Source organism: Strix aluco, chromosome 6 (genome assembly GCF_031877795.1).
Source record: "Strix aluco isolate bStrAlu1 chromosome 6, bStrAlu1.hap1, whole genome shotgun sequence".
Taxonomy (NCBI): domain Eukaryota; kingdom Metazoa; phylum Chordata; class Aves; order Strigiformes; family Strigidae; genus Strix; species Strix aluco.
Window position 1 is genome coordinate 1,020,301 of NC_133936.1, and position 27,733 is coordinate 1,048,033.

General features: G+C 49.9%; 2 protein-coding genes across 5 annotated transcripts in view; both read left to right on the top strand.

Annotated features, from left to right (window-relative positions):
- The window catches only part of ACVR1C (activin A receptor type 1C), a 33,873-nt gene extending 28,079 nt beyond the window's left edge, over positions 1–5,794 (top strand). For both annotated transcript variants that reach the window (XM_074828426.1, XM_074828427.1), the window contains one exon: positions 58–5,794. In XM_074828426.1, coding sequence (XP_074684527.1) covers positions 58–183 — 126 coding nt within the window. In that variant the 3' untranslated portion in view covers positions 184–5,794. The remainder of the gene's footprint in view (positions 1–57) is intronic.
- On the top strand, positions 233–27,084 carry CYTIP (cytohesin 1 interacting protein). 3 transcript variants are annotated; one of them, XM_074828430.1, is made up of 8 exons: positions 233–360; positions 18,806–18,855; positions 19,187–19,241; positions 21,966–22,068; positions 22,201–22,294; positions 22,763–22,832; positions 25,667–25,733; positions 26,238–27,084. In XM_074828430.1, the coding sequence occupies exons 1-8, from the start codon at positions 358–360 to the stop codon at positions 26,708–26,710; spliced, it is 915 nt and encodes a 304-aa protein (XP_074684531.1). In that variant the 5' UTR covers positions 233–357; the 3' UTR covers positions 26,711–27,084. The 3 variants fall into 3 exon arrangements, with proteins under 3 accessions (XP_074684531.1, XP_074684530.1, XP_074684529.1); XM_074828429.1 differs by lacking the exon at positions 233–360 and adding an exon at positions 11,934–11,999; XM_074828428.1 differs by lacking the exon at positions 233–360 and adding an exon at positions 15,411–15,628.
- The last annotated feature ends 649 nt before the right edge of the window (positions 27,085–27,733 follow it).

A 27,733-nucleotide genomic window follows, 5' to 3' on the forward strand; every position in this document is an offset into this window, starting at 1 on the left:
AAGAGCAGGAGGTGATGTTTTTATTCTTGACCCGTTCTTCTGCCTCCTGATCTGCAGGCGCTGCGGGTGATGGGCAGGATCATGCGGGAATGCTGGTACGCCAACGGCGCCGCGCGGCTCACCGCCCTGCGCGTCAAGAAGACGATTTCGCAGCTCGGCGCGCAGGAGGACTCCAAAGCCTGACGCAGCTCCCTGGGGGAGGAGAGGGGAATGAATTCTTCTGTTCATCTTTTAACATGTGATATTATTTTTATTTTTGGTCTACCTCAGGTAACGTGGTTCAGTATTCAAGTGCCCAAACCAGCGCACTGGCATCTGGCTTCGTATTTGGCCACTGGAAGGGGCAGCTTTTGACTCATGGTTCGTATTTTGTACAGCAAGTCAATGACTTGCTTTGGTTCTCTAATTAGACACTAAGACACTAATCGCAGAAAAGAGCGTAAAACACCACGACGGTGTTAAAATACCTTTCGCTATTCCGCTTTTTATCCTAGTCAAACCCCAAGCGTATTGGAAATAGCTGGTACTGATTAAAGCCTGTTTGCATGAGAAACCACATATTTTGTCCTCAAACCAAGTAGAAGACCAAATATAATCCAGCTTTTTACATATTTTTACACAGAAATCTGAAAAGGGGCTGTCAGTAAAATGCATTTTTAAATACTAATTTTGTCATGACCTAAGCAAATAAAAAAGATGAAAATTCCACTAAGTATATATATTGTGAACAAAAGCATCTAGTCAGTTTTTTATTAACTTTTATTTTTATTGCCTTGATTTCATATACAGTATTATAGTTAGGATTTGGAGTTATTTTGCTCTGTTCATTCATTGAACAATATCGATCAAGGCACAATTTTTCTTTTTAACGGTTAGCAGGAAAAATAATAGAGGCAATATTTTTCTGATAGATACGTAGGGATGGAATGTGAGAAATTCTACCTAAACTGAGAAAGTATATATTTTTAAGCAGTGTCTTGCCAATCTGTCACTAGTAACATTTTTTTAGTGCCTTTTGATGTTTTAGGGGGAAGCTTTAACAAAGTTAATTCTTGGAAAATAGTTGAAACTGCAGAATGCACCCGCACTCTGGACTGGTCGCTGTTTGCTGTTGCCTGTCACGGCCTAGGGACCTGCCAAAGGGTGAATTTAAAGTGCTGGTGGCTTTGCACGGTGCCAGTACAGCCCGTTCAGAGGTTTCATACGGGTTTCGGTGATAGCACCAGGCTGGTGAAAAGTCTTAACATCTCTAATCATATTTCCGTAGTACTGCAAGCTATCAACAGCGGGCTGCTTTTTCAAAATTCACTGATGTTCTGGCACTTTGTGAATTCTGCCCCACTCCACAGTCCGCACATTTGAAGCTAGTATTCTAATGTTTTTTATAGCCAAGATGATACATTTCATAATAGTATGGTTCTTTAAATGTTTCTGAATCCAGGTGATCCATGTAAATTAAACCTAGAGATGTCAAAGCTTTGCAAAAATTCCGTGTAGCACGTGCAGCTCTGTGGAAGTAAGCTGTTGGCTAATTAAGGTTTTTTAAGATCAATCTTTGACATTAAACCTCTTGAACTGGGGCTCTTACGTGGAAGAACGGGTTAAACTTTTACTGAGTGGGACAGTCAGTAGTATCAGTACTCCATGTTTCATCCTGACACACACCCCCCAGGATATTAGGGACCCTTTATGGATGTTAATTGCCCCCTAATTAGGCTCTAATGCAGTTTACCTGTTTGCACTAGTTGATCCTGCTTGTGTTAAATAATGCAAGTCTTTGCATGGTCTGTTAGTTGAAGGGCGGGGAATATTTCTGCTAGGTTGCTAATAGATTTTTCTCCAGTATGCTTTCTGAGATATAATCAAAGTTGTCTTACAGATTTAATTCTTACGTGCTTCAGTTGCATAAACTGCAGCCAGGAGCTCAAGAGACACATACTTTCTAAGCTGTGTGAGGGGCAATTGTTGCAACTGTGTGATGTTGACTTGAGTATCAAAAGATTTGCAAACCTAAGATCCAGCATTTGTCCTTGTAGAATGTAACTTGAAAAAAATCCTCGTGTTAAAAAGGAACATTGAAAGATTATTTCTTTTTTAAGTGGGAAAAGGAAATGTCTTATCCATTGAAATCAACTCTTTTTGAATTTGCAGAGTAAGGTGTCTAAAGTCAATGGTAGCGGAGTAATTTTACATAGTATTAAGTCTGTTTCTTCAAAAGTATTTAAACTGTGCAGGTGAGATGAACTTTTCAGAATTGCTTTAGCACTCAGGAAGTGCCCAAAAGGAAACATCCATCTTTCCAGAGCTCCCGGCACTTGCAGGCCCAGTCAGCTCTTCTGAGAAAAAAAGAATCAAATGATTGCAAACAACCAGAGTAGTGTGTTAAAATATGCATTAAAGCCAGTCATTTAGAACAATTAACAACAAGGAGAACCTATGAAAGACTGAAGCCTCCTGAAGCGCCAGAGTTGTTGTTCAGGGTGACCTGCCGGGGTGGGGTACCCGTGAGCCCGGGGAGCCCCGTGCCCCTGCCCGCGATGCCGTCCCATGGGCACAGCACGGCCTCCCCGCGCGGGACTCTACATCACGAAACACCAAGTGGTTTAAAATAACGCTGAAATAACTGAAGGAAATCATTTTAAAACAGAAAATACTGTAGTCTCAGAAGGAGAATGCAGCAGAATCAGGTTCCTCCCAAGTGCCCCGGCCCCTCCGCTGGCGGCAGGCGCGGTCTCGGCTGTTGGCAGTGTGGTTCCTGGCTGGGCAGGTTCAGGCTGTTGGGGGGGAGCGGAGGAAAGGTGGGTGTTTGCTGAGTGGTGTAAGGGAACCGTCTCGATAGCAAAGCCTGGGATGTTTGCAGCAGCCTTGATGCAGTAAGACGTGTTAGCGAAGACTTGATCAGTTGCCATGCAAAATGCAAGATGACCAAGGGACATTGTTAGCGTCTCTTATACCACTTTTTAAAATTTTTTTTTTTTTCCTAAAATGGAGGCATTCCTTGAACTTCATGGGGCGAGCGATCAGAATGCTCTCTAGGGATTTTTCTTCCATTTTAAATTCAGTCCTATGCACTTTATATTATCTTTTGAAAGTATCTGTGCCCTTGGAGTGTATCCAATAGCTGTTCCTGGGTGTTCTTTCCCTGTGAACTGGATCACACGTGGAGGAATTTGGTGTCTGTGCAGAAGCTCCTCTTGGTCAGGAACCATGCTGGACTGAAGTTGTGCTGTGAAACTAAAGAAGTGTGCTTTTGGGCATGAGGTGCTGTGCTGGCCCCCTCCCGGGGTAGAGCTGGAGGATGTTTAGAGGGTTTAAGGGATAACACGTTAGTGAACTGGTGATGGGGGACGGTACTACCCGCTGCGGATCCGGCGCTTCTGCCGCTGCGGGTGTTTCTCAAAGCCCTCTCCTGCTCTGGGGACCGGGCTGTGGTCTGTGTGTGTTGTGTTTGCTGAAATAAATGTGGTCCCCGCCTTTGTGAGGCTCCTGTGGATGTTACAGTTTTCATTTACACCGTGGTGTAATGGAAAGGGCAGGATGAGCAGGGGGAGCTCACCAGCACAATCCCACGCTGCTCCGTGGCTCCTCCGTGGTTGGCCCTGGGGTCCACCCTTGCTTTTTCCTATCCGTTTGGTCAGTCTTACGCAGTGGTGGATTTTGAGGCTGTGTTTTTTCAGTTTCCCTCCTGGAGTCTCTGAAAACTGTTGAACAACCTTGGAATTTGAACAAGACCCTTTTGGCACCAGGCTGGGAGGTGTGCGGGGGGGATGCTCTGCGCAGCCGGTCTGGCTCAGCTGCACCTCTCGGGTCACACCTCCAGACCCGGGAATACTTTAAACCTTTCCTGTACATATCTCATGGCATGAGACATTATGGTCTGCCGTAGCTTTTGACTTAGCTCAATATTTTTGCACTGGTTTCCTTTTTTCTTTTGTTGTTGAGAGGTAAATGTATGTTTTAGCGAACTGGAGTTAAACAGAACTGAGCCAAGGGGCTGATGTTGTTGTACTGGGCTTTAAGATGTTTGTAAGCTGTACACGCCTTCTAAAATAAAAACAAAACCAAACAACAAAACCAAACAAACAACAAATCCCCCTTGTTTTAGTGGCCTTTTCCCTCAATGTAGATTTGTCCTGTTCAAATTTAAGAACAGAGGTTATGCTGAGACAGTTCTTTGAGTTTTAGGGAGGCTTAGGTTTCTTGAGAGCTTACTAATGTTCCTGCTAATCTTCATTTAAAGCACAACTTCTTAAGCTTGTAAAACTTCTCAAGATCAAGGATGCTCAAGACCAGTCACCACATTTAGCCTCTCCTAATTGATGCTTCTAGTTTGGGGGAGTTGCTAATATTTTAAATTTGCTTCTGATAACAACTTAAAACTTTATGCATGGAATATGAACTGAAAGGGAAAGTTAACTAACATTTTCCCTAGGACCTATTTTTTTTTTGTTCCCTTAACTGCTCTCCCCAAATGCCCCTTGAGAAATTCAAACTGTAGTCTCTTTTGCACTTTGCTACTTGTATAGTCATTTGTATTTAACCAAGGTCATTCCCTTGTGTAACCCCATAATGAACCTTATAATATTTTAGTCATCCTTATGTCAATTCTTTTTTTTTTGGTAATAGAATCAGGAATTATAAATAGGTTTGTGTAGAAACATGTCTAGTCCCTACAACAGGTCTTAACATTGAACAGAGCAAGATCTTTTCGTGGTCCCTGTCTGCCTGGATCTCCTGTGGCTGCTGATGGGCTTAGGGATGTCCCCAGCACATCCTTGCCTAATGGGAAGGAAGTTTTTGTGTTCCATTTGTTGCTGCTGAGAACGGTGTCTGGCGAACTGCCTCGGCACTACAGGAACATGTTTAGCACCGGGGCTTCGGTCTGTGGCAGGTAGCACTTCGGCAGGGCCCCCCCCGTGCCGGGGGTGCCGCTGTGAGGACGGGTGGGAAGACGCTCCATCGCCTTGTTTGTGGTCTACGCAGCAAGCGCCCTTCTGCATAGTGGTGCGCGTCGATGAAGGTTGTGGCTCCCAGGTCCCTCCTGTGGCTCTGTGTAGGTTTTGTGGAGCTGCCCTTGGGCTGCGTGCGGAGCCCCGTGCCACCGCGCGTGGTGCTGCCGGGAGCTGGTGGTCTCCTGTGGATCGGGCGGGTCTTACCTTGGCCGAGCAACGCTGCGCCTCTGGGACTGCAGACGGTATGGTGGGGCCATCCCTACATGTGTGCTACCCCGATCCCTGGGAAGCTTCTAGGGAAAGACATCCGTGTTCTGTTTTAACAGGCAGCACAGTTTATGAATGTATGGGAAATAAGCATTAAGAGGTACAATATATTTCTACAGAATATAAGAAATGTGCAATAAGTTGTAACTTATACTGAATGTATTTTTGGCATAAATAGACTGAATGTATTTTGAATGTAGCTATTACATTTGTGTCTAAATCTGCTGTGGTTTTCAGTCCCCAAAGAGAAATGTGTAGTGTTTTGTCAATCTACAAACCAGTTTGAGTTGTCTGTTTTTTAAAGAAGCATTAATATTTTATCTGGAAGTACTGTAATATTTTAGAGTTTAGTATAGCAGTACAATGCTAAAATTCAGCCTTCATATTGTGAAATACCTAATCGAGTGTACACTGCAACAAGTTATTTTCAGAACTATTGCTAAAGTTATTGCTTGGTATTGCAGCTACCCTGGATGTAAATAATTTGTTTAAATGTTGTATTTTGTATGCATATTTTACATACCAGTATACTTTAAGAAAGACGTGGTGATTTTAATAAATTAAGCACCCTCTGCCATTGTGTTCCTGTGAAGTGTAAACCTATTTTTTCAATGTTCTTTTTGTGATGGGGGGAAAAGGGTGGAGGGCTGTTTCAGGTAGCTTGTAGGCGCTGGAGGTTTCAAACGTGAACGAAAGCTCTCGGCCAGTGCGTGCCCCCAGCCCCTCGCCCGGCTGGGATGGGGCGATGCCACCCAGTACGGGGCTCTCGGAGCTCTGCAGAGACTGGGAAAGGGCAAGCTCCTGCTGGCCACCGCGTCCTCGGCTTCCCATCACTGCTCCTGGCCTGTGCACTGCAAGATGGGGGTAAGCCGTGCCCCGAGAGGCATCCTCGAGCTCTCCGGACCCCGGCGTGTAGGGAGGCATGTGGCGATGGTGCGTGAGCTCTGCCTGGCCCTTCCTGCTTGCCCGTGTGCCACCTGGCAGTGGACGGGGGGGTGCACGGAACATCCAGCTCACAGCTGGAACATCCAGCTTCTGCGCATGGCTGCGACGATCCCTGATTCTAGTAAGGGAGAGGAACCGGCCGCAAGCACCAGTGCTGAACCAGAGCCTTCTCTGTGCCCTCCTGCCTCCCCGTCTTGGAAATGGCAACTTCTCCCCCAGGCTGGAGAGATCCCCTCCCTGAGACACAGGGTGACTGTCTTGTACCTGTGGGGTGCAGAGCCTGCTCTGGGCCTCAGCACGCTGTTCTTGCTGTGCTGGTGGGAACTCTGGCTGAGCTGCCTTTCACACAAGAGTCCCTGGACCTGACTTTCCCAGCTATTTAGGTTTTCAGTGGTGTAAGTCTGAGGGAGACCTACCCGTGTAGAGCACCTCAATTTTGAAGTCTGCTGGCTTGAAAACCCCCCTAACGTAACCATAACCTAGGGATTTAAGTCAGGTTTTATTCAAATTAAAGGCATGTCAAAATGAAATCCACCATGCCACTACCCAAGAGTATCAAGACTTCCAGGGCTTTTGAAGCATACTGTGGGCTTTTTTTTTCTTAAAAGGACCATTGTATTATAGGCAATTACTTGTGAGTTTGGTCCTTCTGCAACAGATGGTGAGCTCATAAGAGCACTCTCAGTTTTTGGTAACTGCACATTTCAAGGAGGTTTTAATTGCCAGGTCTGGTGCTGGCTCTGATCCCAGTGGAGCAGCCGCAGCCTGTGGCTCGTCCACAAGCGTTGGCTGCCATCCCCTGGCCAGCACCAGGCGGGTGCCTATCGCCTGGGAGAGCAAAATGCTGCTCTTCAGCAGCCTGAGAAATTCCTGCTTCCTCGGAGGTGCCCTCTTCCAGCTCGTGTGGAAGGGGGAGTGGGTCACCCCCATGGCGCGGGTGCAGCATCCCAGCTCGGCAGCAAATTGCCGAGGGCTTTCACGTGGGGAGAGGTGCTCGTGAGAAACTGCTCGGTGGGGGATTTGGGTGTGAAAGAGAGAAAGGGCTGGTTCTTCATTTCCTTATTGTTAGGTAAACCAACTCCGCAGGAGTCCGCAGGAGCCATCGGTACCACCCTGGTAGCCGAGGGAAGAGCCAGCTCAGGGGCCTCTGAAGGTTCGGGTTCATGTCCTGTGGAGGATGAGGCCTTGCTCACTGCTCCTGCCCCAGCAACGAGCGTGGGCAGAAACCCCGCAGGCAGCTCAGCCTTAGGAGGATGGATGCATGAGCTCTGCTCCTAGGGCATGTCCCACCCTTCTCTGTGCTTTTTAGGGTTGGTTAACAGTGAACTCAAGTGTAAAGCCTTACTGAGACACGAACCACTGCTCTTTTATTCGTTGGGGTGCAAGTCCCCTCCGAGCTCTGTAGCTGCTGTTTCCTGTCTCCGTTACGCTGTGAGCTGAAGTCATAGAAATGTCAGACTAGAAACTGCTGTAACTCAGTGTGCTGTACAGAAAGGCTTTGTTTCGTAATGGAAATTGTTTATAAAGTTTAACGATTTCTATGACTTCTCTAAGCAGCTGAAGGAGGATGTATACACGTGCACTAATTAGTATTGAGCACTTGCAGGGTGTGCCCGGAGAAGCGTGCATCCGCACAGGACCTGCCAAGCACCTGCCCTGTCACCGGCGAATTCACAGCTATGGGAATGGCACAGTCCCCTTGGAAAAGGACTGTGGGTTTTAGAAAGCTGTGGCATCTTGTTTTCTTCGGAATATTTATTCTTTCTTGAGCCTGATGGACTGTGGGAATTTAGGAAGTGTGTGAGTTCATGAGAGCCCAGGAAGTGTAGGTAGACCATAAAGAGAACAAGAAAAGGGAGAAAATAGCAAAAATGAGCAATCTGCAGTCAATAGGCTGTGGCATTATTATGCTGCAGAGGCAGGATCTCTTCCTCTTCCATTAAGTGTTTGATTGCTTCTTAATTATTTGGTATAAATTTAATTGCAGTCTCTGTCATTGCCTGGGCATCCTATGGCTGCAGCACTCTGGGGGGTAGGACACCGTTTTATGCACCTGCCTCACAGTTTGAGGACTTTGGAGACCAGAAGCAAGGGACTATATTTTAAGGTTCTGTCAGTTTAACATTAAAGAATTTACCTTAGATACTGCTGTCCTTAATACCAGCTGGGACGTTTGCCAGAACTCCAGCTGCCCGGGAGCCGGGGAATGCCTTCCCGAGAAGCACTTGTGTGTCACAGCACTGCCCCCCCTGGAGCACCTGCCTTTGCTGCTTGGAAATTTAGTTCCAGTGAAACCAGGAACAAATCACAGGGGGTAAAAATCGGTGTTTTGACATTTCTGGCCCTCTTGTGGGTGCAGGGGCCTCTGCAGTGGGAGCAGAGTGTGGGGAAACAGCCCCATAAAGCCAGACCGTGCTGGGTTGTGGTGCGGTGACATGAGCCAACGATGGGCTTCGGGTTCTGCGAGACTTACGGGCTTTGTCTCATTCCCCTCGGGGCTGGAGCACGACAGCTGAGGAGCCCTAACTTACAGACCTGCACCACAGCAGGGGCTGGGTCCGACTGCTGGCTTGGTACTAGCAAAATTATGGAAAAAATTCAGACAAAATTGATCCTCAGCTGAGTTTTCATAGTGGGGGGGAATGTAAAACTAAAATCTACTTTCTTTTAAACCCTTTGAGATTAATTTGAATAACAAATAAGATGAACACAGATGAAAACTTATCTTTTAATGAGACAGCAACATGAATGGGATGCTACAGCACAGCGGTACTGCAGTTGTCTGAGGATCTCCAGTTATGAGCAAGCAGTTATATATATTATTGTATATAGGTGCGTCTGAGTGCCCTTTGCCTGTGCCCGAGAGGGGGTGGAGCTGCTGGGCTCTGCGCCCTAAATCAACTCCCATCAGAGGTAGCAGAAATCCCCTTTAACACACCAGTTTTGCTGTCAAACGTGTTGACCTGCGCCGGTCTCACAAACCTGGTGTTGCCTTCCTGAAACACCTGCCCCACGGTGCTCAGTCCCTGGCTGAGGGGAGGTCCTGGCGTGGCGGGGGTTTGCTTGGGGTAACTTTCGGGGTCCTTCCCCACCATGGAGGGGCCCAGCTCCTCTGCCCTTGTGGGCAGGACCCCAGCTCTGTGACACTGCACACAAACTGCTGAGCTTCATGTCTTCTTGCATGTGTATAAAACCTCTCTGTAAGTGTTTGTATGCAGACACACCCGCTCACATGTATCATATGGAAACATGAAAATCTCTAGTGCCTTGGTAAAATTGAGAGGTTTGTTGGAGTTTTTGTTTTCCATCTGCAACTGGTTATTTTCCTTAAACGTCCTTGGTATGTATTTGTTTAAAAATGAACTGTGCAGATATTTGGCGTAGTTCTGTATTGCTGCTCGTGTCTGATTCATTATAAAACACCTTTCTGATTTCATTGGTAAGTTAAAGAGGAGGCGCTGGAAATTTCCTGTCTCTAAAAGTCACCAAGATTATTGCTTGGGATAGTTATCTTACACTTCTGCAAGTGTTTGAAAATCTAATCTAAAATGACAGAAACTGAGGTTATGCAGAGGTTAGGAATCTAAACTTTCAGGACAATTCCAACCCTCAGCAAGAGGCTTGTTGTTCAAGACATCTTTGAAATGAGCCCTATATTCATATCTTGGTATTCTGAACAATGTATGTTTTGATTGGGAAAGCAGAGAAGAGTACAGGGGATAGATCGACAGCTCTGCTGAGAGGCGTATGGGTGACACTCATTTGGGTACTCAAACCGTTATTCTGAGTCATTGCATGGTTTGTCAGCTGCTTGTCAAATGGAAAAGTTGGTAGTACAAAGGACTAGGTACTTAAAATTTGTCTGCATGTTAAAGTGTGACAATACAAAACCTTATTCGAAAAATATGGAGAGAGGCTGTTTGAAATCATGCAGCAGATTTCATCACAGTCGCAAGGAGGGTTTGTGCACTCATAAAACAAGTCTGTATCTCAACATACAAAATTATTCAGATTAGACCAATTTCTGGGAACATCCTCACGCTGCCTTTCAGCAAGATCACCGAAGAACCCAGTTCTCTTTTCATTAAATGCAAATCCATCCTAAGTCTGTGGTCATCCATCCAATTGCTTTAATGCAAAGTCAGTCCCTTAGTGTCACAACAGTTTTAGTTTCCTTTCAAAAGAGCTAGAAATTTGTGGTTCAAAGAAGCTGTATCTCAGAGAAATGGTCAGAGCAGAGCCTGGATGTGCCTGGGGCAGCTAAGCCTGACCTAGGAAGGGAACGACACGGAGAAAGCAGTGAGCCCCATTTGACAGATAATGTTGCAGTCAAGCAGTCATGACTGAGCTACCCAAAGGCGTCTCAGCATTGGGGCCCCTCAGGATGGTGCTGTGCCCTGAGTCTCGGGCTGAGGGCACGAGTGGGAGCTGCTGCAGGGTGGTGGGGATGAGCTCTGATGTGTGGCGGGAAGAGCCTCTGCAGACACTGGTGCTGGAGATGGTACTTTTGGGATGTCTGTAAAGAGACGGGGAGCTCTGGGACTGGAGGGGCTGAGATGGGGATTGGCCAAGGACTAGATCCCCCTGGAGAAGCAAAGGAGCAGCGCTCTCTGGTCTCTGAGGATGGAAGACGAGGATTTTCTGCTTAAACCTCCACAGGAACTGGCAGGAGACAAGGAGAGCTCTGCCAACGCGTTTCCTCTGCTCTTCCCTTTGCCATCAGCATGAGGAACCAGCGCTCGTGTCTACGTTGGCACCACGGGCACACTGGAGGGGACCAGAGGGATGGAAGGATTGTGTGTCCGTGGCGCTGTATTGCTGCTCTAGCACTAACAGCGTGCTAGAGAGGTCTGAAGCGCAAGATAAACATCACCTGGCAGGGCTGCCAGGCACCTCTATGTTTCTGCGTGTACTGTGCTTGGGAGTTCAGCGCTGAGCTGGGCTCGGCTGAAGAGCCGCAGAGGTCTGTGTTGGCGGTGGGCAGCCCCCAGAGCTCCTGCTCTGCCTCTCCGGGGTGTTGTGGTTGAACAACCACTCTACTGCACTGCCCCAGTACTCCCGCCTGCTCCTGGAGAGGACCTGGGGCTCAGGCCCGACGCAGAGCCAGTGCTGTGCCATGCGGGGAGGAGGCTGGAGCGGAGCATCCCTGTGACCTGGCCTGCAAGGCGTCTGTCGGTCTGTGGCCGATGGGGTGCGGGTGAGGGACGTGGGGTGCGGGGCTGGTGCGGGGCATGGCATCGCCCCAGGTTGGGGGCAGCGCCTGGCTCTGGCACCACCGCCCCGCTCTTCGCTCTGATGGGAGATTTCATTTGTTTCTTCTCTCGGCTTGTTTGGAGATGAGTCACTCGGTTTCAGAGACGTAAAAGAGGGTTGCCTGAGGAACTGAAATGCACTTTGTTTGTTTTCAAAGGCACTTATCAGGGTGATGGTGAGCAGGAAAAGGGAAGAGGTTTTGAGTCACCATGGTCCTCACATTACTCAGCGTGTTTAGCAAGCAGATGCTACCCCTGAGATACAGCTTACATTTCTCAGGAAAAAGGAGATAGCTTTCCCCCTGTCGTGCATTGATTTTTTAACATTTTTTGTCTGAAGGAGCACGGTGGAGGAGGTGAGAGAGACACAAACTGAGAGCAGGGTCAGTGCTGCCCCTTATCCTGGAGGGGTTCCCCCTGGATCTGCCCGGCAGCTCGTTCTCCTTTTTGGAGGTGAAGAATGGAATCTGAAATCGTCCCCGTGGTGCTGCTGTGATGTGCAACACAGACCTGTCCCCATCTGTCTGCCAGGAGAGGCACAGGGCCCGCAGGGACTCGTCACATGTCACAAACCCTCCTCCAGGTGTGTGCACCAGATGTTTTCTGATGGGGTATTTTTCTCTTGCAAGATGCTGGGTTTTCGAGGGATGAATGTTTAAGATGGGAACGTACCAACACTTGGGCAGTCCAGGGCCATGAGCAGATCCCCTGGAGCAGGGGCAGCCCCGTGTCGACGTTCTCCTGGCACAGGAGTTCCTGTGCTGCGGCACACGCCTTGCCCAGCGGCCAGGAGGGCAGAGCACGGGGGAGCGGCGCGAGCTGGGACAGTTCAGTGTAAAGGGGGAACATTACCCAGAAACATGAACTTCTGTGGCACTGATAGCGCTTACAGACTGAAATAGTTTGAGCTTGGGCCGGAATATGTTATTTTTTTCATTGCAGATAGCTGCCAAATATAAAAATGTTTCAGTGGCCATATTTTAAATTGGTTATACTGAATAATATACACTAACGCTACTCCAGCCTTTGGCTGAAGCAAAAAATGATGTTCCTCAGGATCCCCAGGAAGACACGGGTAGGCAATGTCCTTCACACAAACACCCAACCATGTCTGCGGGCTGGCTCCCTGGGCAGTTACAGGCCATTCAGGGCAAGGCATCAGGACTGCTATGAAATAAGAATAAAACCAAAAATCCTTTTCACTATTCTATCCCAAAGCATTGCCAACACTGCTTCAAAAGTGGAAAATACCATTCTCCTGCCTGCTGTATCACCAATATCTCCTGCAAAATCTGGGTTTTATCTGCTGTTTGTCAGACTAGAAGCTGGGTGCTGGGAAGAAGTGCTGGTCTGCCAGCAGCTGCCGCCTTCTGGGTTGGCAGAAAACCCCACTTCTAAAGGCAGGAGCTGTGCACCCATTCAGCTGGAGGAACCTGGGGAGGCAAGGAGGAGAGGCAAGGTTTGGTCTGTCGAGCTGCAGGAGGCCTCTGGGTCTGCGCCTTGGCTGCTTCAGACGGCCAAGGGGAGGTCTCCCCAGCAGTGCTGAAACTGCACCCAGAGAGGGTCCCCCCACAGTGTACTGGTGGTGATTGCTGCCAGCCCAATTCTGCAAAAGGTCCTTTTTTTGGTGAAAACTGGTGACTTAAAAATCTTTTGTGACGTGACAACAATGTGGAAAAAATTCTTTAATTCTCATCGGATGGAAAGATCACCCCACACAGGGCATAGCTATGTGCCTGCTTTGCAAAGGAAGGCATTTTCCAGGCTCGATTATTCCCATCTCTTCTCCAGTCTGGCACTGCTTTTTCCCTCTGTTTCGCCCCCCTTGGCTGGACAGCCTGCCCACCGCTGGCGAGGAGCTAATTGCCCACGGGGCTGTGAGTGCAGGTACATGAAACATGTGTGAAATGTTCTCCGGGTTGTCCTTTTGGGCATGGCAGAGCACCTCGAAGGGCATGGGATGGATCCTGGCTGGTTCCCAGCACAGCGGGAGGAGCAGCCAGTGGCTATCCCGTGCCGGTGCCGGTGCCAGGCTGTGCTGACCGGCGGTGTGGGGAGCGAGGGGGAAGGCAGCTCCTCCCTGGTGAGGTGACACAGCAAGGGGCTGGGCGAGTAGGGGGAGGAAAATAAACTTACTGTGTCAGAAAGATGATTAAAATCAGCCATTAAAAAAAAATTTAAAAAGCAAACAAAACCCTCCTGTGCTAGGAGTTAAATTTTACTTATCTTTTAGCTGAAAGGCCTGTCCCACCATGCTCATTGTTTTATTTACTCTGAGCTTCTGCCAAGATCGTGATGTGATCTGTAGTGCTCTGCAGTCCAAAACCGGATGGTTTCTAGTATAAGAGGAGACACAGGTTTCTTTTTTTAATCGATACTCATTTCAGAAACTCATTCTGCTGCTTTCACAATCCCTTACTTGAAAGCTGTTACCTTTCCTGTGGGTGGGTGCTCTCGGCCGCAGCCGGACGCCTGTCCCCGCGCCGCCTCCGCTGCCAGAGCCATTATGAAAGGCACAGAAACCAGCTCTGAGTTCCCCCTCGGGACAGCGCGTCCCAGGCCTCGCTCAGCTTCCACGAGGTGAGCAGAGACAGAACCCGACAGCCCTCGCCCCGCGGTGCTGGCTGCCCCCCTCCCTTCCCTGCCTGTGCCCAGCGCTGCCTGCAGCCCTGCCAGCCTTTCCTCTGGGTGCCCGAGGCGCGGGCAGCGATACGTTGTGAAGGTGCATAAAAAGTCTCTACTGCAAAAAATGAATGTAACTTGTACATTTTTATTACTTCCCTGTTTTGATAGCAATAGCCTCGCTTTTCCCCTGCAAAGGTTCAAATGCCAGCGAGGGTTAATCGTGATGAACTCTGGTGCCTTTGTACATTTACCAACCCTGGTATTTCTCCAGCTGACTCAGCAAAAAATGACAGTGTATTTTAGATGAGCCAGGATGTCTGAGCTTCCTCAGCGGCTGCTCTTGCCCACCGGCAGCGGGCAGTTTTTTCACTGTAGTGAAAAAATTTCACTGTAGTGAAAAAACAAACCAGCCAAAAATTCTGAGCTGTGAATCCTCCCAAATGTGTTTTCTGCTGGGACAAAATCCTTTGGAAGACAGGAACCCCCTGTAAATCTTGAGCTCGGACTCCTGGCAGGTCCCTGGCTGCCAGCATGGCACGTCAGGCGGGTGTGTGGGGCCGATGCCTGGGGGGATCTGGAGGGCAGTCGGGGTGTCGCTGGCCATCGCACCTCCCCTGCCCGCCCGGCTGGGCTCGGTGCATGGCCCCAGCTGGGCACAGCGTGGCTGCCTCCCCCTCCGCCTGCCTGCAGCCCCTGCCATCGCCCTCCGGCCCCGGCCAGTCGGGAGAGGTGCAAGGGTGCCGTCTGGCCAAGGCTCTCTCTGGCCCCGTGCCTGCCCCCGGCTCTGCCAAGGCAGCCCCTCGTGTCCCTTCCTTCAGGCCCTGCGTTTACTCTGCTGTTTGCTGCTTTGCTGGGTAAGCCCTTGCTCCTTACCAACATGCAAGCGCTGTGCTGTGGGCATTGCTCCGCCCTTGCTCTGCGGTGTTTTCAGCTCCTGCTCTCAGGCTGTGGCCTTCAGTTCTTGCTTCCCTCCCTGTGGCTGGAAAGTCACGCACTGGCACCGTTATCCAAAGAAAGCATTCTTCTTCCGTCTTTGCCAGAAGGTAATTTGAACAATGCAAGGGATGCTGAGCAAGTGAGAGGACGAACAAGTTGAATTCAGGCAAGTGTCTGAAGCAAGTAGTGCTTTAAGGACAAATTATTGCAGAGAGAAGAAGCCGTTCAGTGAGAATTGTTGTGTGCAGGAATGAAAAAATTAAGCAGATTTCTTTAATTGCCAAGCCTAATTCTTAACTCTCCTATGAGCACAACACATACCCAGCGCCCTGGTGATCTGCTAGAAGAGATTAACGTAACGTGCACCTAAACCACAGGTCACGTGGCTGGCTTTCCGGCCTTGTACTTTTTGATTGCAGAGAGACGAGCGTATTTTAGTTTCCTCAGCCATGCCACAGAGTTTAGCAAAGCTGTTTTGAATGTCCTTCCACCGAGATGGCTCTAAGGCGGCTCATTCAGCAGAACCATAACGCCAACTTGGTAGGGCTCGGTGCCGGCCCCGCCGGCGGGGACCCGGCTCTGCCGATGGACAGCAGGAGGATCCAGCACCTGGCCAACACGGTGGGGACACTGCCCCGTGGGCGCAAGCAGGTATGGGGACACTCCTGTGCTCCGGGAGCCGATGGCTCCTTCCTGCCCGGAGAGCCGCTTGCTGCCCGCGTTTGCAGGGACGAGCAGAAAGGGTCGAGTTTTCCCGAGTGACCCCCCCGGGGTTCACTGCAACTCCTGATTTCAGGGTGCTAGAAGGATTCCCACCGGGCGCCTTTAGCTGGTTGTGGGATTGCAGTGAAATCTTTGCAGCGCTGGCAGCGTGGGAAGCTCTTGGGAGGAGTGAGCGAAGAGGCGTTCTGCCTGCGGGGGCTTGGGCACATGAAGTGTTTTTGCAGCCGAGATCCTGCCCCAGCTGCGTTTCTTCTCCATTTACAGCAGTGCTGCGCATCAAAAGAGGCTCTTGCTGTCCGGGCGTTCCTTTAAATCTGCATTTACTTCAGTATAGCGGCCTGGCTGGGCTGTCCTTTGTTCTGCAATGCTGACAGAAAGCGCCTACCATGAGTTATTTCCATCCGGATTTTGGAGTATTTTGCTAAAACTGTTGGGGCTGGTTGGGCTGTCTCTCTCAGCTGGGCGTTTCTCCCAGAACAGCACATTTCTGCCATTCGCAACTGGATTCCCACAAAACTCTTGCTGTTGCTGTAAATTGCCAGCTGAGCAATCCCAGCTTTGGTCTATTTGTCTGGCATGAAGAAGCCTAAATAGAAAATGTTTGAGACACATTATAATCCAAAAGTATTATCAGAAGAGTGGTACATAATATCTGTGCACTTAAGGCTTTGCTTTGTTCAGTAACGGAAACGCACTTAATCCTTTTCTTTGCACAAGTGTGGGGAGATAAAGGGAAGCCAGAGCCAGACTAATCTTGGGAACGCTGCTGCTGGGTGGCATCCAGCTCCCACGGCTGTGACGGAGCAGCCCTTTGTGTGGCAGCTGCTGCCCGCGCAGGGGGAGGCTGACGGTCACGGCTGTGACGCGCCTGGGCCAGTTAAAGATGAATTCCAACACGGGCGTCAGGCCCGAGGCCGGCTCTGCATGGGCTGTGCCCGGTGCCAGGTGCTGCAGGGCCCAGCAGCCCAGGCGAGCGCCCACCATGGGCTCTTTCACCCGCCGTGCCGTTTGTTATTATACACGTGGCCTCTCCCCCCTGTCCTTCCCTCTCCCCAAGTAAATGCATGTTTATAAAGTTGGGTGTTTCTAGAGGTGGTCAGGCTGTGGCATCATTTTGTACTGCTGAAGGCATTTGGCCATATTGACTGCAACCATTTCAGTGATACTATAATTCCTTATTCGTGGGTCATTTTTATGGGAAGGATCAACATTTAACACTGATCCTGGCTTTTCCCAGAGACCCGTTCAGGCCCAGGCCTACCCAGCCTGAGGCAGGGATCCCGGAGGCTCGGTGCCATGACCATTCATGCACTGGCTCGGAAAAGCTACGCAGCCGCCACAAGAAACTGCAGAGATAACTGGCTGATTTAGGTGTGCTTTCTGCCTTTTCTGATGGGCATTAAGCTTATAAACGCTCGCAGATTTTTAGGGGAAAGGTACAAAAGAAACGTGAGGTCTTAGCACAGCAGAAATGTGATTTGGGCGCACTAGTTACAGCGTGAAGGGGAATGACGGCAATCCCCGGCCTTCCGAACCTTGGAGACTCACCTGCTTCAGCATTCTGAGGGGTCCCTGCTGATGGAGAGATGCCCCGGTGCTGTGTGCCCGTCAGCCCCTCGTCCTTCCACAGGAGCCCAAGTGCCTGTGCACCCCGAGGACGGAGCAGCCCAGCTGCAGCTCGTGGCCTGGGGTGGCCACTTGCCCAGCCGTGGCCCTGGCTGGCCCCTTGCTCCCCAAGTGTGCCGCAATAAAGCCAGGTGATCCACAGAGAGGGAATATTCCTTCTCTTATTTGGAAACACAGGGCTGCCATGTAGCTTTGTTTTTTTTTTCATAATTATGCAAAATAAGAGGATTGGGGACATTGCAAGGAGCAGTGGGAGGTCCATCTCCGATGGCCTGTCCATGCAGGGGTTCTCTTGAGCAGTCGTGCCTCTTGTCTTTCCTATTTCTACTGTCCACAGAAATTACACCTCCAGCAGTTCGGGAAGGAGTTTCCTCCTCCAAGCTCTTTTGCTGTCAGAAAATTTTCCTTGGGATTCAACCTGAATTTTCCCACTTGTTCTCATGCTTTTTCACAGCAATCTCTATCACGCTAAACAGCACCTTGCTGCCACGGGCTCTTCCACTGCTACAGGCATCTCTCAGCCAAGTCACTTCTGGTTCCAGACCTCTCTCCCCCTCCGAAGTAGGTGTCTGTGAGCTTATGACAGCAAATTGTGAAGGTGTCAAATTATCACCCCTGTGCAAAAAAAGCCTTGTGTTGCTTCTTATATTGGCTGGTGGTAGCTCAGCTCTCAGTTTTAACTTGTTGCAGGAAAGATTGGAGAGGTAACAGGTGGCAAATTTTTTTCTACTGAAGTTGGAACGGGTACTGCATTACCATCTCCCAGCAAGGATGCCCAGATGTTTTCTGGAGGTGAACAACTGAAACAATACTATGATGTACTAAGAGTACCCATGTGGGGGGTTTTTTTTTGAAATACACAATTTTATATTTAAAAGGTTTGGAAAAATGAAAAAGCTGACCTATAGCCAGTTTTCCAGGGCTTAATTTCCAACATAAGAAAAAGAAACATGAATTCCTTCAACAACAGCCTCTTGCAGGTTAATGCAATCTTTCACACCAGAACGTGTCACAGTTGCTACTTCATCTTGCAGCAATGCCAGTTAAACGTCCTCCACAGGCATCGATATCAGACCTGTTACTCTGTAAAATTACTCTCTAGCTCACTTGGAAAGGAACCATAGGGTGGAGAAAGTCTTCTTGGGCAGGAGGGAGCACCACTTCCAAGCTTTGCAGGGAGCAGTCAGCGCGCCCAGAGGCTGCTGACTCTGCCTGTGCCTGACTGAGCTCCCCGCCAGCATCTAACGGGTGGCTTTGGCCATGACGATGGGTTGTCTTGCATCCCAGACCTAGCTGCTCTTCCTCCTGATCTGAAAGTTTAAATTCTCATTTGACTGAGGGAGAAGGCTGCGTTGGTGCAAGCTGGTGTTGGGATGCCACCAACTAGTTTCAGTTTTTCTCTAAACTGCTGATTTTAGCCATGTGCCTCAAAGAACCATGAACTCACTGACCCGTTTCCACTCCCATTTCTGGTTCCAGCTTGCCTTAGCCCGATCCAGCTCCTTGGGTGACTCCTCCAGGCCACAAAGGTAGGAAGATATTCTTCTCTAATCACTGTTATTTACTTATTCTGCATGAAATGTGTGTCCTGGGAATCTTCCCATTTAGCAGCCCTCATGTGATAAGGGTGCAAGGCAGAGAGTGGTGCTCAACACCTGGGACATGCAGGTGAAATTGTGACATTCAGTTTGAGTCAGCAAAGAGCAAGCACCACCACTGCAGCATCTGGGGGAAGGCGTGCTGACACCCTGCTGGCACAGGGAGGGGCAGTGGGGGGACACGACTGTTTTGGTTAGAAATAGAGTGCACGAAGCGCAGCACCCCGGTGTTCATAGGGAATTCTGTGTATTCTCCTTCCAGACACCTCGTTGCTATATTAAAAGAAGATAAAGAGACGTTTGGGTTTGAAATCCAGGTAAGACTTACATGACAAGTCGATTCGTTTAAAAATAAAACATGGTGCAAACTCGTAAGTGTAACATCCTCAAAATTAAGTTAAGACAGCATAGAGCAGAGAAAGGTATCTGTCAGTTCCTCGTGAAATTTGAAGACCTTACAGCAGTGATACAGAACTAGGATGCATTTCCAAGGAATTTTTTAATAGCAAAGGTCACAGATGAGAATTTCTGGCCTGCTCACAAGTCAGAGCCTTGAACGTAGGAGAAATCTCATCCAAATATGAGGCAATGTCAATGCCTTCTTACCTCCGTAAGTGAACATTTTTGGGGAGAATTGTATATGAGAATATTTTCATATAAAAAGAGAGAGATCAAAAAACTCCCTCTCCAAGTAATACCTTATACTAGCATTTTACCACGTCCTTTAACATATATAGAGACATACATATTTTTGAAGTAAATGTACAGTATTGGTATGGTTTTTAATAAATAACTGCTAAGCATGACTTTTGGGGGGCTAAACCATATAGAAAGACATTCTCTTAGATGTAGAAGTCAGTAAATCATCAAATAGGAAAAGTAGAATCTTACTGGGTGTGCTGCTAATCGGAGATTATTGTTCTGTAGATTTTTGTAAGAACAGTAACTCTTAGATCAGTAAACCTGCTAAAATCCTGGTTATAAACAAAAAATAATCCCAGGAATAAAAGGATGTAGTTTTGGGAGCAGTGGGATGTGACAATACCACAGAGCTCTGGCTGACAGTGGGACCTGCAGGCAGGAGCCCGTTTCTGTGCCCCCGAGGCCCTCCCACGCCCCCCTCGGTTTCGGTGGCTGCTGCGGCAGGGCATCTTCAAAGTGCTTGCCTGTATCTGTGCACAAAGGGAAAATAGTGTTTTCAGTGAAATGAGTGTATGAGGGAAAAGCTTAACTTTTTCAAATTTGGTTCTGTGACTAATGAGCGGGTAAGCGTTCAGCTTGTAGAACAGTGGAGAGCTTTCAGAAGGGAGGATAATTGAGTCAATTATTGGGCTTTTGTATAAATTGTCAGGGCAGATTTTCATTATATGTGACGTTCTGATAAAAATAATTGTTCTTGGCACATTTTCTTCCTGAATGTACATTCAGCACGAGCACTTCACTAGAAAGTCCGGGCTATGGAATGGCAGCATCTGTCTGATACTAAGGATAAGCCATTATTTAGAAGCTATAATTTCATTACTACAAGTTAAATTTAGGCAAATCAGAACAAGATTATGTGAAACTCTAGGTCTACCATCTGCAGGGAGCACATGAGAACTGCAGTGATGGCCGAACGCCAGAGCTTCTCGCATGTTACCGCTTCTTCTCCTCCTTCCCACTCACAGACCAGAGCCTGGGGAGATGCGGACGTGTGGTAGCACATCTGTCCCCTCAGTGCAGCCACCTCAAAGCCAGATGTCCCCTCCAAAACCATGGCCCAGCTGTCTGCTGCTGTCCATGAGGAGCAGAATGTACACGAGAGGGAAGTCCACCCTCCTGGTTGGAGTGCTTCTCTTGGGGCCATCAGTCACACGCTGGAGATGTCCACTCTCCTGGTGGCTCTGGCAGGGACGATGAGACACCTCTGTCCAGATGGCTCCAGCTGGGTGTGACAAGCCCCATCCCCCTTGTCCAGCTTGTCTTGCTCAAGCTGGCCCAATCTTTCAGGTTGGTAGGTGAGACCTACCACTCTGCAATAAGTAAAAATGAAAAAGGCAAGTGTGACCTGCAGTGGCTTGTCCTCCAAGACCCTCGTGTTTCACTTGGCACTCTTAGTTTAGCCAGAAGTTTTAGTGTTGGTCTAAGGGCTGAAATCGCTGCCTTGTGATTTGGCCAGATAAGCTCTGAACTCACCTGGTCTTCATCCTTATTCGTTCTGTGCTGACTGAGAAATTTGGGAATCTAACATGACTTCTTCTATCTGGCTTAGATGTGGCTGTCATAGGTTTTCAGGAAGTTCAGCTTCAGTCTTAAATTTCTGTAGGAAGATGTGGCTAAATACTGATACCTGCATGTAAGCAAGAAGACATTTCCTGTCAGTGCAAGATCTGGTCATCACCTACTTCTGCATTTTTCTAAATACGTGTCAGCACTGATAATCACATGATGGATTTATACTGAGAATTAGTTAATGTATGTATAAATGTGTAAGTCAAGAATAAAAAGCACTTTTGAGGGAGTGTGGGGCCGTGTGTGGATAATGAGTTTAAGAGGCCAGAAGAGCCAAAGAAGAGGTTCAACTCTTCTTTGCTTTTCAGTTCTCATTCGGACCCAGTTTATCTGTCAGCACCAGCTGCCTTCACACAGCACTCGCCATGAGTAGGAGTCAGCCACCTGAACAGCCTGAGTCACCCTGCCCTGCTGCACCTGGGAATGTGAAATACCCTTCCAGACAGCAATCCACATCTGTGCTAACAGATATTCTTGACTGAAGTCACTCAGTTTTTCAGAATGAATAACCAACTTGCTTTAAAACTTTCTTTTTTTTTTTTTTTTTTCAAAAACAACATACAGGCATCTGTCAGGTGTCTGCTGTTCTCTATCATAAGAATGCAATTTCTAATTGTTAGGTTATAACATTTTGGTGTTCTCACTTGCATGATAATACACCCTGCTCATCACAGCCTTTTAATTCAAAAAAATGTGTAAAAAGGCTATTAGTTTTAAAAATTGTTTTCATGGCTTTAATATCGGTAACACTGTCACTTTGGTATTAACAGACTATTAGGTTTCCACACCAAAATGATAACGCCCTGGAGGTATGCACGTGTGTCTGCAAAATTCAAGAAGAAAGTCCTGCCCATCTTTCTGGCCTTCAGATTGGTAACTATTCATGTTTTTTCCTGCTGTGGGTGGCCTTGTCTTGCTTTTCTCCTAATTACTTTTATTGCAGAGCATGTGGAAGGTGTACGCATGCTGCAGATGCTAATTTTCACCTCTTTGTATCTCTAACAGGTGATATCCTCGCCAGCATCAACGGTGTGAACACGGATGGGTTTAGTCACAAGCAAATAGTAGACTTGATAAAGTCTTCAGGGAACTATTTAAGGTAGGCATCCCTCCTTTTTAGCTTAATAGTCTCTCCCGCTGGAAGCCAAGAAAGCTTCTCATGCTACCCTGCGGGCCTGTGCTGTCTCAGGGGCAGAAATTCCCATAGGTTTGGTTGTGCAGCGATTTTACAGCAAGTGAGGGCTCGGGAGGGGGACCGGGGCTCTGGGAAGGGGCCCTGGTGTTGATCCCCCTGGTCCTTTTTCTCCTGCCCTTGCCACACGTTTGCTTGTCTTGCACCAGCACTGCTGCTGCTGAGGACAGGCGTGGGGGAGAGGGTTCGGATGGGTGGGTGCTCCCCATCCCCACCTGCAGCCACTCCTTGGGAACTCTGTGGCACCCTGCACTGTGCTGCAGAGCTGTGGTGAGCTGTGGTGTGCTGCGGTGAGCTGCAGTGCGGGGCCCATCAGCCCTGGCTGTGCTCAGCGCCCCTCTTCCATTCAGTGCCAACATTGCCTGCTCTTCACAGGTTAGAGACTGTCAATGGGGCCATGTTTCTGCGGAAAATGGAGCTCGAGACCAAGCTGCAGTTACTGAAGGTAATATAATGAATTCCTTCATCCACTGCTGAACGGAGAGGGCTGTTGTGGATTCACTGCTAAGGGGGTAGGTGGGTGTCCTGGCAGGGGGGCACACACCCATGTGTTCCCTGTCACCAGCCCCCCCAGCTGCGGGCCCTGTAATATTTTCTGTATATTTTTTTGGTAATACTTTCCCCCACAGTAATTTCGGGTGCTAGCACCCCAGCATGGCTCTCCGCTCACCCCACTGCAGCCGCGCAGGGGCCGGGGCTTGCCAAAGCCGGGACTCGGTCAGCCTGAGTGAGGAGTTTTTCCTTACGGCAACTCTGTGCCAAAACCCTCCACACAGGAGTGTGGTATTTTAAAAAGTGCGTTAAAAATCAATCTGGCAAGAATAACCCTCATGCCAAATGGGTTGGGCTTGCCAGGGCTGAGCGGCAGGGGCAGGGTTTGCTGTATGTGCCATGGCCAGGGGGGCGATCTCATATTTAGTATTTAGCATGTTTAAAACAATGTTCATTTAATTTGGTTCGTGCTGCATTTATGAGAGCACAGCACAGGGTATTGTAATTCGCTGTGTGCCACTGATGCTGTAGATGATGGAAATGGTAGCCTGGGGGGCTGGAGAGTCCCAAGCTCTCCCGGTCTGCACTGGCGGGGTGCTGAGGCAGTGCCTGGCTGTGTGGGTCATGTCTTGGTCACCCTCACTTCACCTTAGAAGATGGTCGCAGCAAGGAGACCAGGGTGAGAGCTCCATGAGCTTGGTTTCCCCTCTGAGGCTCATTAAGCTGGTGGGGGCTATGGAGTTGCTTTTGGGAATAGCTGGGATGGGTTTAGGCGTTGCTCCCCTGCTGCTGGTGCTCCCTGGGGGCTGGGGCTGGGACAAACCCCTGCACCCCCAGCAGGGTCTGGCGCGGTGGGATGGGTTGGGAGGCTGGTGCGAGCGCAGGGGCCGCATGGTGGGAGCTGGGGCGGTGGATGGGGATGCTGAGACTGCCCAGCCAGCCAGCAGACGTGGCAAGAAATGAGCCAGACCCCAGAGCCAGAGAGCTCATCACTGTGTTAGTGAGCATGCAGCAGCAGGACGCTTCCATCCTGGCCACACTCAGTGCCCCATGGCAAGCCGGTCCCTTAGAAATCTGGATGAAATAAGAAGTAAAGTCACCAGAAATGGGCTATCCCTCTCCCCCCTGCTCCTTTCTGGGGAAATTATAACACCAACATCTCAAAATCTGCTGTGAAAGGTTCTGTTTCAAGAGGGGAGGTTTTAGATATCAGCTGTTTCCCAGAAGTGCCAAACCTCTGCAACGAGCGTTGTTACAGAGTAAAACACGGGTGTGTGCCTGGCCCTGCGCTCTCACGCCAGCATGGCTGAAGTGGAAAGAACCTAATTCTGTTTATAGCTGTCTCCGCTGCCTTATGGAGGGGTGTGCTCGCTCACTGCAAACCCCCATAACCGCAGTGAGACGGCGATGTGCCCGCGGGTGCTGAGCCTCAGCAGTTCGGCCGGGCGGCTGCTGCAGCCAGCGCAGCACCCACGGGAGGCACGGCCGTGCCAGGGGAACGGGCGTCCCGTTGCAGCGTTCTGACAGTCCCACCATTCAGTGAGGTGGGAGAAACCCAAGAGGTGGTTGCTCTTTTGGCTGGGTGCAGATGGGGAAAACCTTTGGGCAACTCCTCAGCATCTCTTGCATACAATTTCCTGGATTTAGTTGAATTAAAACTACTTTATTCAACACTGTGTAAGCCGACTTCTCCAGACTAATTCTCCTGAAGAGCTGTCATTGCTCCCGTTTTGCAGGTGAGCCTCTTTTAGTGCTGTAGGAATGGCAGTTTTGGGGAGGCTGGAGCCCCCTGTACTCCGGATTTGGGGATGGCTGCCCACCCGACCTGCGCCTGCCAGCCCCGAGGCACCAGCACCCCAACACATCGTGTCCAAATCCGCTGGGGAGGGGTTCAGCGAGGAGAGCAACCGGGAAAGGGCTTGCTTCCCGGAGCCCTCGTAGATGGCTGAGGGACCTCCAGGACCCATTGCCCTGCTGGGGGGCTCCTGGGCCTTGGCGGGGGGCTGGGGCTTGCCGTGCCGGCTTTCATTTTGTGATTGATTTTTCCAAAATGTGGAAAAGAGAAAAAATGTGGATGAGGTTTGCCCACACAGACCAATTTGGGTGTGTAAATGTGTGGTTTGCCAGCCGGTCCTGCTGCAGGTCTGAGGTGCACGGGGTTCATGCAGATCACCGGGGAAGTGCCTCCACGCAGAGGTTCACCTTCTTGTTGGTTTTTTTTCATCAGCTACGCAATAGTTTATTTTTACACCAAAAGCTGACCTGCAACAGAGGGAAAGAAGGGTGCTGCTCAGCGCTGGCTGGCTAGCAGCTGTAAGGCTGCACGGGGCGGTGTGTCCTCCACGGCTAGCTGCGCCATCCCCGTGCTGCGCTGCCGGACCCCGGAATGAGGAGTAGAGTGCCCGATCCTGGCCTGCTCCGGAGCCTCGGGGACTGGAGGAGGGCAGCCTGTGGGGAGCTGGGGTCCCGTGGGTGGAGGGGGGCAGCCTATGGAGAGCTGGGGTCCCGTGGCTGGCTGAAGGCAAGTGGCACACTTGCCGGGTTTCAGGCTGCTTCTCTTTAAATCAGATTTGCCCAGTACCTTGGCCGAAGCACCCAGGGCACGAGTGGACTTGTGCTTTCTGCAAGGTATTTGCTAAACTCCAGGAAAACTGTCTCGATCAAAAGAGGAACACACAAGTGCTTCCTGTAGGTGACCTGTACTTTCTAGATACACTGTTTTCTTTACAAGCGTTTCATACTTCTGTGAAAGTGTATGAGTGACAGAGCCTTCTTTCTCCTCCACAGCAAACTCTGCAGCAGAAATGGGTGGAGCTGCGCTCTCTGCTCTTACAGGAACAGCGCTTGCTGCACGGTACGTTCTCGTTTCTGGGTAGGAAACCGCAGCGCTGCCGAGTCCTCCTGTGGAAACACTGTCTGATCAGTAAAAAAGCAGTTCTTTAACCTGATTTTCATTTGCTTTCTTTTTCCCCTGTTAATGAAGGCATGGGGCTGGCCCTGGGGTAGCTTTTTTTTCTGCGAGTAATGAATTTGGATGCTGCTTGACGAATGCAGACCGAAGGCTCTTTTGCCTGAGTTCTAGGAAAGGAGTTGATGTGGGTTGCAAAGTTTTTTTCCATTCTTACCTTGGACTTATCAGGGGAGAGTTTCGTTTGTTTGGGGTGTTTTTTTAAATGGGTTGCCCAGGGAGCAGCTTTAACCCTGCAGGTGGGGCAGAGAGCACCCCACAGCCGGGAAGCAGCTTTCCCCGAGGGAAAAGGGCTGCTCCCTGCGCCGAGACGCTGGGCATGGCGGTTCCTGCGCTCCGGCCTCAAGTAGACACCAGTGAATAACGCTCCTCCTCGCCTTCTGCTTCCAGGGGAGGTGAACGACAACGCTCTGCCGAGTGCGCTGGAGCTGGAGGGGCCCGGCCTGCTCAGTGGCTGTGGCACGCCGGGACCCCTCTTGCCGACGCAGCCTCGCTTCTCCAGCGAGAGCAGCTCCCGCAGCCGCCTCAGCTCCATGACCCTGGGCAGCGAGGACAGCTTCTACCTGAGCGGTGCCTTCGAGGATTCAGCCGCTGAGAGCCTGAGCCGCCAGTCGAGCGTGGACGACGACTGCTTCTTCCCCAGGGACGGGGACGGCGCTGCCGGCAGGTCCTCCCTGCGGAGGAACCGCAGCATCAGCCTGGCCAGCAGCGGCTCCATGTCCCCGCTCTGGGAGGGCAGCAGCTGCACCAGTAGTTTTGGGACCCTCCCGCGGAAAAGCAGGAGATCCAGTGTCCGAAAGCAGCTTTTGAAATTCATTCCTGGCCTTCACCGGGCGGTGGAAGAGGAAGAAAGTCGGGTCTGACATTGCACCATCATCCTTGATGGCTGGGGCTGTGCACGTGGGACCGCTGCGTGGCCTGGGACGGGGGCAGAACTCGCCCAGAAGCGCGCAGGGTGGCGTGGCATGGCAGTCCTCCAGACAACAGTACTGATGATATTTAAAAAGCTCTGGGCTTTTTAATTATTTTAATTTTTAATCAGGGCACACTGTGGACCTCTTCATTAACATAAAAAATTACTAACTCTGAAATGTGAAGAACCTTTGCAGAACTTCCTCACCATACTTTAGTGTTAATAACAGTTTTTAATTGAATGCAAAAATGATAGCTATTTATTTCCTGATACTGAAGTCATAGTCTTCCAAAGGTCTTTAATAAAGCAAGTGCTTCAACTAAACCCACTGACAGTCCCGTTCGAAAGAGCCCAGCGTGTAGGACAGAGACAGACCCTGGGCAGTAACATACTGAAACGAAGGGCAGTGATTCACCCGTGGTTTGCAGTGGGTGATTTACGCAGGTGTGCTGGAGCATATTATTCCAGGGGATTTGGAGTAGAAAGGACCCTCCCAAGCACACACACAGCCCCGGGCCCCTCTGCTGTGCCGGTGCAGGGGAAGCCGGTGGTGCCCCGAGCAGCTCCGCATGCCTGGAGCAGGAGGAGCGCGCCCGAGAGCACCGGCAGGTTGATCTGACCTCTTGAAGGCGAGTGGGGCGACGGCAGAGGGTTGTGCTGCAGGGACGGGCAGGGTTGTTCTGCACCTGGAGGAGGTGACAGGTCACAGGTTGCACTCTGGGGACCTCTGAGAGCTCTGTCGGGGACCCCTTCCCTCTGCGGCCCTGGGGCGGCAGGAGATGCCCCTTGGGCTGGTGTTTCTGCTGCTCGTGCTCAGGCAGCTCATCAACTGTTCCCATTTCTCCAGGAGCAGAGGCTTCAGGCAGTAAGATTAACTTGATGGCTCATATGAAGTGATTTAATAAATACGGCATAGATGTGAAGAAAAAGAGAAATTTTATCTCCCTCTCAGGCAACACAGAAATAGGCCATT